Genomic DNA, 10,040 nt, shown 5'->3' with positions numbered 1-10,040 from the left:
CTTCATCACAACATTGCATCTTTACCTTCGCCCTGTTGCTCCATAAAGTATTGTGGGTCAGATTAGCCATACAATATGCTGGTTTCCATACTGCAATATGCAGTAGGACATAATTGTGTTTATGCTTAATGACTTTGACATACTTAATCTGTTTCTGGCATGCCAATTATTACAGTTGTATGGGTAATGGAACCCACAGTAATCTCATTGTGCTGCTTTGTATTCTGTCCAGTTTATTTTCTTTTCTTTTAACTGCTTATTAATAAAGCCATGTAATCATAATCCAGAAATGTCTCTCATCGAAGCCCTGTATATGTGTAATGTTGTGTTTTTTCAAGCTTGGCACTCAAAACCAAAGAAACACCTTACAAAATAAACCACATTCAGTGTCAATAGTATATGTATTTATATAATAGGTTTTCTCATGTGCATTTTCATCAATAAACAAACCAAGATATTTAAATATGCTAACTCCATCCATGGACTTGCTGTGTAGTGGTAACCCCTGGCAATGACCTATTACTTAATTTAAGTGACCAGCAACATTTTGAATCCAAAAGAAAAAACTAATCTTATGGATTATTGCTTTCTGCTTTTCTGATTGCCCATGTGTTTAGGATACACATGGGCAATCCGTGCTTCTGTTTCATCTGTTTTCACACATCACATAAATGTTCCTGTTTTATTTGAGCTAAAAGTAGTTTTAGAGCATCTTCAGTGCAAGCAGCATTACGTCACTTCCTACCCAAATTACGACCCCTCCCACTTGAATGTGAAAACAAAGCATCGTTTCATCATGTCTAAAAGCTGTTTAACAAAACAAAAGATCCAGGATAAGGATTTGCTGTACTTTCTGTCGGAAAAATGGACAGTAAAATAAGCGTCGTTGAGCATTAGGAAAAGATATATAAATCTTATGTATTATTAAAATAAATAATCTAACTCAGAAATGACAGTTTGAGTGTAAACCTGCTGCCTGCCACTCATGCAGACCATATACAGCCTGACCGGACACCTCATTGGCTATGCAGATCAGAAACGTGCTTAAATGCTAACTCATTTCCTGGTTTTGGGATCCTTTCTCCCATTCCTGCAGCACTCTTAAACCAATAGGAATGAAGCTCACGTGACTGTCGGCCAATCACATCCCGCGACTCTTAAACACCAGATGAGAAAGTATAAATGACCCCGCCTAGAAAAATAGCATCAGTTGCTTCTCACACTGGACTCATAAAGGCCCTGCTGCGAGAGCTGACTTTTGCCTCTTTACTCTTTTTAATCCCAAATCAGAACTTCCTAACTTTTTTTAAAAATGGTGAGTGTAAAAATATACGTTTTCTCAACTTATACTGTGTACATGAACGCAGCGACCAAAGTAGTTTAACTAACTTTCTTCTGTAAAGGAGTGGCATAAGCTGTCTGCGTTTTTATTTATTTAATTTCAAACATCTTGTAACGGGTTGGACGTTAACGTGCTCTTCAATAGTTCGTTTTAACTGTAATTTTGGTAAAATATGTGCAATTTGACAGAGCACATTCCACATTGAAGTCAGTTTGTGGTTTTCATGTCTGTACATTGCCCCAGTTGTTGACAGAGGTCGGTGTGCTTTCAGCCTGTCCCATTCCTCTTTTACCCACTGTTTGAAGAGACTGGCCTTTATGAAATTGCAAACACTGGCTTTTCAGACCCTGTTCACTAAAAGCATAATGGGCCCTTTTATATTTAACCTTTGAGGTAGTTAATATATGTTAAATAAGGATCTGTATTTGGTTTCGTTTTAGGGAAAGTATTATCAATACACTGCTTTCTTTCATGTTATTTGTGAATAATTTGCCTCTGATATAAATAGCCTTTTCTGAAGGGGTTGTTTGTTCTTAGGCTCAATGTGTACTTCAATCAGCTGACTTCTGTCATGATGTTCTGGTTCTTAACAAAGGATGCTTTTTTCCTCATTTAAATATTGAAATATCTTTAGAGAAGCCCTCTACATGTGATGAGTTGAGTCTCCTTTGTGAAACTTGGCACAAGTATGCGCCAACCACGCCTTTTTATATATATTTTTTTTTCTTAAGTTATAGTGCCATAACAACTTCCTTTTTTCAACAGCGTGAGTGTATTTCCATCCACGTCGGTCAGGCTGGTGTACAGATTGGCAATGCCTGCTGGGAGCTTTACTGCCTGGAGCATGGGATCCAGCCGGACGGACAGATGCCCAGTGACAAGACAATTGGAGGAGGAGACGACTCCTTTAACACCTTCTTCAGTGAGACTGGAGCTGGAAAGCACGTCCCGAGAGCAGTGTTTGTGGACCTGGAGCCCACTGTCATCGGTAAACTCTCACTACATGCAAGCAAAGATGTTGAGTCTGTTTAGATTTTTCCACCTCTTAGTCAAACCCATACATTTATGATTCTTCCCCTTTTTAGATGAGGTGCGCTCTGGGACCTACCGCCAGCTGTTCCACCCTGAGCAGCTGATCACTGGCAAGGAGGATGCTGCCAACAACTACGCCCGTGGACACTACACCATCGGCAAGGAGATCATTGACCTGGTGATGGACAGGATCCGCAAACTGGTGGGTATATAAATCAGTTTTATTGCCAAGATGGTTGTCACATAAAAGGAATTAAACGTATACTCCAACTCCTGCACCCTTGTTCTGACTACACCCATCTTCAAACTCTGCCTTCATTTGAACCTATACTACACATCTGGAACCATTTTGATTAGTCATGTGCAGCAAATGCAATAGCTTTTTCATGTGACTGCTTTCAACGCAAAGAGAGGGACCATGACTTGATTTACTAAGTTAATAACCACTGTTGTAGAGCTTCCTGAGTGTGTTGCACTCTTAGTACATGGCCCTCAGGCACATTTTCCCTGAGGCCACGAGAAAGCTTTGCCAGGATGATGAACAATGCCTCGCAAGCTTCAAACATTACCATTGTCTCTGACACAACTGGGAAGAAGTTGAACTGTGTTTCCAGATGTTCTTTATACTCTAAACTTTAGCACTTTTCATTCTCTTTGTTTCAGAGTTAATCAAAAAGATGTGTAACGTGTAACTGTATCTCTAATGAGATCATTGTCTCTCCCTCTGTTTTCAGTCTGACCAGTGCACCGGTCTCCAGGGTTTCCTGGTTTTCCACAGCTTCGGTGGTGGCACCGGCTCTGGTTTCACCTCCCTGCTGATGGAGCGTCTGTCCGTCGACTACGGCAAGAAGTCCAAGCTGGAGTTCTCCATCTACCCAGCTCCCCAGGTGTCCACCGCTGTGGTGGAGCCCTACAACGCCATCCTGACCACCCACACCACCCTGGAGCACTCTGACTGTGCCTTCATGGTTGATAACGAGGCCATTTACGATATCTGCCGTAGAAACCTCGATATCGAGCGCCCCTCTTACACCAACCTGAACAGGTTGATCAGTCAGATTGTGTCCTCCATCACTGCCTCCCTTCGCTTTGATGGTGCCCTCAATGTTGATCTGACAGAGTTCCAGACCAACTTGGTGCCCTATCCCCGTATCCACTTCCCTCTGGCCACCTATGCCCCTGTCATCTCTGCTGAGAAAGCTTACCATGAGCAGTTAACCGTGTCAGAAATCACTAATGCCTGCTTTGAGCCAGCCAATCAGCTGGTGAAGTGTGACCCTCGCCACGGTAAATACATGGCCTGCTGCCTTTTGTATCGTGGTGATGTCGTTCCCAAAGATGTGAACGCTGCCATTGCCACCATCAAAACCAAGCGCTCCATCCAGTTCGTAGACTGGTGCCCCACTGGTTTCAAGGTGGGCATCAACTACCAGCCACCCACTGTAGTTCCTGGTGGCGACCTGGCCAAGGTCCAGAGGGCTGTGTGCATGCTGAGCAACACCACTGCTATTGCAGAGGCCTGGGCTCGGCTTGACCACAAGTTTGATCTGATGTACGCTAAGCGTGCCTTTGTGCACTGGTATGTGGGTGAGGGTATGGAGGAGGGAGAGTTCTCTGAGGCCAGAGAGGACATGGCCGCTCTGGAGAAAGATTACGAGGAGGTTGGAGCTGATAGTCTGGGTGACGATGATGAGGAAGGAGAGGAGTATTAGACAGTCAAACATTCCCCTTTATTGATCTCTGTGCCTTTATATCAATGTTGAGAAAATAAAATCTGTGTAACTGAACTTGATGTTTGCTCTCTTGTTGTTTTATACACTCACTGTACTCATAAACTAATGATCTGCCTAAAATACTGAATACAATATATTTAATGGTCACGTCATTCTAAATAGTTTTCATAATGAAGATCTTGCTTATTTTAGTTGCTCATTTACCTAAGAGTTTAAAATCAGAGTTCAACCATGATAAGTATTTAACTGAAGTGGACATACTTGAACAATTAGTCCTTTATTATATATATTCATACTTCTATTTATTATTGATAAAATATTGCAATTTTTTTGTTACTCTACAGATTGAAATTATTAAAACAATGTAAAATAGACAAAAGATGTGTTTAATTCACATGGTGTCATTTAAACTTTAATAACACACAAATGATTGCATATGTCTTTATAATTCAGTATTATAAAATGGGTGATTCTGCATCATGAGGACCTTTTTACTTAAAGTTGGAGCTAAATATGCTGCTTCATAATTTATTTGTTTAAGTTTGTGTTGGCTATTTCTATTTACCTCTTGCTTACCATATTATTATGGCTTTCGACAGAATTGATAACATGTAATATTATCACGAAGGTTCAATAAAGTCTGGACAGCTCTTTTTTTTGTACTTCTAATACAAGCAACATTTTACATTTAAATGTGTGTTTACCTCTGAGGTACTCTGAAAACCCACTGCTACACCAGAATACGAAGGAAAAAGGAAATCAAAATGTTAATGCTAAGTTAAAATGTAACGCTCAGGTGTGTAGGATATGGAACTTGGCCATTACATTAAGATGAATGGTGTTTCTCCTGAGTATTATTTTCCATTGCTCCAAAGCACGACAGAACTCGTGTCTACATTATCGTCGAGCTTCATCGTTAATGTTATCTGTAACACCTGCGAGAAAAATCAAGGTTTTCCTTTAACCAATAGAAAGAAGCTCTTGTGACTTTTGACCAATCAGATCCATCTGCTCTCCCCTCCTTGTTACTTTTGTAGAACATGCCTCTCATAGCCAAACTACTGCTAGCATCTTACACAGCACTCCTTGAAGCTCAGCTGTGAGAGTTAAACCAGTCTCTCTATCCTGATTTCCAGCCCTCTACACATAGCAACAGGAAACATGGTGAGTGTGGAACATAAAAAAAGTTGTATGTGAAATTAAATCTGCCACATAGAGCATGTGTCATTCATTATAATTGCAATCAATTGATATTGATGGCACAAGCTAAGTGTAGAAGTTTTAACATCAGCTTACATTGCCTCCTATGAAAGGTCTACTCACAAAGGTGTGTACCAAAGTTTTAAATGTGACTTTAGTTAAGGGTATCTGTGTGTTTGTAAATCAAGAGGAGCTTTTTAACTTGCGTTTTGGGTCATTCCAGAATTGGAGGACATTTTAGGTCCCCCCCCTCATGTTGAAATTCAAATAATCCATGCCCAAAATACTAAAACATGCACTTGTTGTGTAAAATATACTGGTCCTGAGACAAGATGGACATAAAGTTGTAGAAAAAGTGATTCCAAAATATTATCTAAAATAGGTCAGAAACACCCCCCTAAGTATGTCCCAACTTCTTGGTAATGGATTTGCATGCCAAATATAACATTTAAAATAGGCTATTTTTATCTTTCTAAAATTATTCATCTGTTGATAGATCTCTATTGTATTTGTTAAATCAACCTATTTTAAATATCAGTATTTTTGCACTGAAGGTATGTCCCTCAACATGGGCGCAAACCCTGTTACCCAAACCCTGTTACCCAAACCAATTAACACTTGGCAGAGGAAGTGAAAAAACTGTAAGTCAAATGAAACACAGAAATAACATTATCAAGCCACGTGCTACTGCCATGGGTAGACCAAAGCTCAGTCCTCTCTTTTATTTTTCCTATTTATCGTATTCTTTCAGTCTAGAACAAGTGTGGCACTCTCACCCGCTCAACCCTGTTACTCATATCATCACAATAGGACCAATTACATTCCAAGTTAGCTTTCTTTAGGTTCATAACTAAGTGTGTCCTTGCCTTGAAAGTAGCATTACATTCTGCAGCTAGCATGAATTCCTAAATGATAAAGCTAAAATAAGCATTGATTTGCAACCCTGTTACTGTAATTCAATCAACCAATCGGAAATGACAAACAGTGTTGCGCAATAGTAGTACAATATATTAATTTAGCATAATCTACATGTGTTAAGATTTCCCCAGATTGTGAATTCCCTTTTCTGTTTAAAGTTGATTGCTATTGATTTCAAAGTTCTAGCCCCCATTGAGCGCTGTTGAGACGCCACAAATAAAATATCTAACAGAAACTGTACCATTGAGGCCTGAGCTGGCCAAATCACTTTTTGTGACGCTTTACTACCTGTTTTTATAAAATACATAATAGAAAATAAAGGATTCATGTCAAATTGTCCTCCAACTCTGGAATGACCCTTTTTTTCAGGCTTTTTTTTTTAATCCTTTGCTGACTTTGCAGTGTGCCCAATGACCCAGTTTGTGTATTGGGTATTCTGGTCACACTCCAGCTTTACTGCGTATTTAAGCAGGCCTGGCTGCTACAGTGCCACCCCTGGGTCTCCCAAAGAAATGAAAGATCTCACACTTTAATATGTTGTTTTTAAACATATTATTCTACTGGGTTTAAAAGCTGCATGTGTGTGAACAATATGACCACAGCTCTGTCTTGTAGGTGAACTAAAATGATGTCCCTGTCAAGATATTGAATGTAATAGAATCTCCACATGAAAATATTGTTGGGTGTATGTTTTATTTCTTGTATACTTGCATCAATATCTCACATGCACTATTTAATTTCTCATATCTTAAGTATACTTTGCGTGAAGTACATTGTTAAAGGAGTGTGGGATTTAGGATTTTCATTGCCAACAAGTACGCTGTTGTGCACATGACAATAAAGCCTTTGGATCCTGTTCTGCCTTAATCATATTTTATGCACAGACAATTGGTTATGTGTTTGTCTTGATAAACTGATTCCTTTATGGGTGTAAATAATGTGTGTGTCCCCCCATGCCTTTGGTCATTGTGCTGTCTTTGTGGTGATCTCAAGCATCTTATAGGACATGGGAACACTTAAAGGTGTGTGATATTTACTATAACATTTTACACGTTGCTGTGTTCCTCCAGAGGGAGTGCATCTCTATCCACGTCGGTCAGGCTGGAGTCCAGATGGGCAATTCCTGCTGGGAGCTTTACTGCCTGGAGCATGGGATCCAGCCGGACGGACAGATGCCCACAGACAAGACAGTTGGAGGAGGAGACGACTCGTTCAACACCTTCTTCAGTGAGACTGGAGCTGGAAAGCACGTCCCGAGAGCAGTGTTTGTGGACCTGGAGCCCACTGTCATCGGTAAACTCTCACTACAAGCAAGCAAAGATGTTGAGTCTGTTTAGATTTTTCCACCTCTTAGTCAAACCCATACATTTATGATTCTTCCCCTTTTTCAGATGAGGTGCGCACTGGGACCTACCGCCAGCTGTTCCACCCTGAGCAGCTGATCACTGGCAAGGAGGATGCTGCCAACAACTACGCCCGTGGACACTACACCATCGGCAAGGAGATCATTGACCTGGTGATGGACAGGATCCGCAAACTGGTGGGTATATTAAATTATATAAATCAGTTTTATTGCCAAGATGGTTGTCACATAAAAGGAATTTAAACGTATACTCCAACTCCTGCACCCTTGTTCTGACTACACCCATCTTCAAACTCTGCCTTCATTTGAACCTATACTACACATCTGGAACCATTTTGATTAGTCATGTGCAGCAAATGCAATAGCTTTTTCATGTGACTGCTTTCAACGCAAGAGAGGGACCCTGGCTTGATTACCTAAGTTAATAACCACTGTTGTAGAGCTTCCGGGGTATGTTGCACTCTTAATACATGGCCCTCAGGCACATTTTCCTTGAGGGCCACGAGAAAGCTTTGCCAGGATGATGAACAATGCCTCACAAGCTTCAAACATTACCATTGTCTCTGACACAACTGGGAAGAAGTTGAACTGTGTTTCCAGATGTTCTTTATACTCTAAACTTTAGCACTTTTCATTCTCTTTGTTTCAGAGTTAATCAAAAAGATGTGTAATGTGTAACTGTATCTCTAATGAGATCATTGTCTCTCCCTCTGTTTTCAGTCTGACCAGTGCACCTGGTCTCCAGGGTTTCCTGGTTTTCCACAGCTTCGGTGGTGGCACCGGCTCTGGTTTCACCTCCCTGCTGATGGAGCGTCTGTCCGTCGACTACGGCAAGAAGTCCAAGCTGGAGTTCTCCGTATACCCAGCTCCCCAGGTGTCCACCGCTGTGGTGGAGCCCTACAACTCCATCCTCACCACCCACACCACCCTGGAGCACTCTGACTGCGCCTTCATGGTTGATAACGAGGCCATCTACGATATTTGCCGTAGAAACCTTGATATCGAGCGCCCCTCTTACACCAACCTGAACAGGTTGATCAGTCAGATTGTGTCCTCCATCACTGCCTCCCTTCGCTTTGATGGTGCCCTCAATGTTGATCTGACAGAGTTCCAGACCAACTTGGTGCCCTATCCCCGTATCCACTTCCCTCTGGCCACCTATGCCCCTGTCATCTCTGCTGAGAAAGCTTACCATGAGCAGCTCTCAGTCTCAGAAATTACCAATGCCTGCTTTGAGCCAGCCAATCAGCTGGTGAAGTGTGACCCTCGCCACGGTAAATACATGGCCTGCTGCCTTTTGTATCGTGGTGATGTCGTTCCCAAAGATGTGAACGCTGCCATTGCCACTATCAAAACCAAGCGCTCCATCCAGTTCGTAGACTGGTGCCCCACTGGTTTCAAGGTGGGCATCAACTACCAGCCACCCACTGTAGTTCCTGGTGGAGACCTGGCCAAGGTCCAGAGGGCTGTGTGCATGCTGAGCAACACCACTGCTATTGCAGAGGCCTGGGCTCGGCTTGACCACAAGTTTGATCTGATGTACGCTAAACGTGCCTTTGTGCACTGGTATGTGGGTGAGGGTATGGAGGAGGGAGAGTTCTCTGAGGCCAGAGAGGACATGGCCGCTCTGGAGAAAGATTACGAGGAGGTTGGAGCTGATAGTCTGGGGGAAGATGATGGGGAAGGAGAGGAATATTAGACAGTCAAACATTCCCCTTTATTGATCTCTGTGCCTTTATATCAATGTTGAGAAAATAAAATCTGTTTAACTGAACTTGATGTTTGCTCTCTTGTTATTTTACTCACTGTACTCCTAAACTAATGATCTGCCTAAAATACTGAATACAATATATGTAATGGTCACGTCATTCTAAATAGTTTTCATAATGAAGATCTTGCTTATTTTAGTTACTTGGGAGTGTGGGGTTTAGGCAAGTGTTCGACAGACGTTTTTCAACAGAACTAGCACTGGCAAACTAATCTAAATTACTTTTACAGCATAACATTATTTCAATATATCCTTTTCAGCTTTTAATGTCCATCTGCCCTTCCCTAAATTTACCTAAGAAGCGTTTAAAATCAGAATTCAAAAAAGAAGTGTACATACTTGAACAATTAGTCCTTTATTATATATATTCATACTTCTATTTAGAGTAAAGTATTGCAATTTTTTAGTTACTCGACAGATTGAAATGATTAACACAATGTAAAATATATGATGTGTTGTAGATTAATTCACATGGTGTCATTTAAACTTTAATAACAAGCAAATGATTGCATGTGTCTTTATCATTCAGTGTTATAAAATGGACTATTCTGCACCATGAGCACCTTTTAAAAAAAATAAAATAAAAAAAAAAAACATTTTTAAGCAACAATATTAAAGGTTAAGACAGAATTGATCAAATGTCATATCTCGAAGGTTCAATAAAGTCTGGACAACAACTTTAAG

At 41.0% G+C, this 10,040-nt stretch overlaps 1 protein-coding gene and 1 pseudogene across 1 annotated transcript; both read left to right on the top strand.

Annotated features, from left to right (window-relative positions):
* Nucleotides 1–2,073: 2,073 nt before the first annotated feature.
* LOC134858169 (tubulin alpha chain-like) lies at nt 2,074–4,161 on the top strand. Its single transcript, XM_063874108.1, has 3 exons — nt 2,074–2,330; nt 2,428–2,576; nt 3,109–4,161. Exons 1-3 carry the CDS (start codon nt 2,210–2,212, stop codon nt 4,084–4,086), a joined length of 1,248 nt encoding a protein of 415 aa, XP_063730178.1. The 5' UTR covers nt 2,074–2,209; the 3' UTR covers nt 4,087–4,161.
* Nucleotides 4,162–5,114: 953 nt separating this feature from the next.
* On the top strand, nt 5,115–9,362 carry LOC134871871 (tubulin alpha chain-like; annotated as a pseudogene).
* Nucleotides 9,363–10,040: the final 678 nt, after the last annotated feature.

The sequence above is a fragment of the Eleginops maclovinus genome, chromosome 1 (genome assembly GCF_036324505.1).
Source record: "Eleginops maclovinus isolate JMC-PN-2008 ecotype Puerto Natales chromosome 1, JC_Emac_rtc_rv5, whole genome shotgun sequence".
Lineage (NCBI taxonomy): Eukaryota > Metazoa > Chordata > Actinopteri > Perciformes > Eleginopidae > Eleginops > Eleginops maclovinus.
The sequence above is the reverse complement of the archived record's forward strand: the minus strand, read 5'-3'. Positions and strand labels throughout refer to the sequence as shown.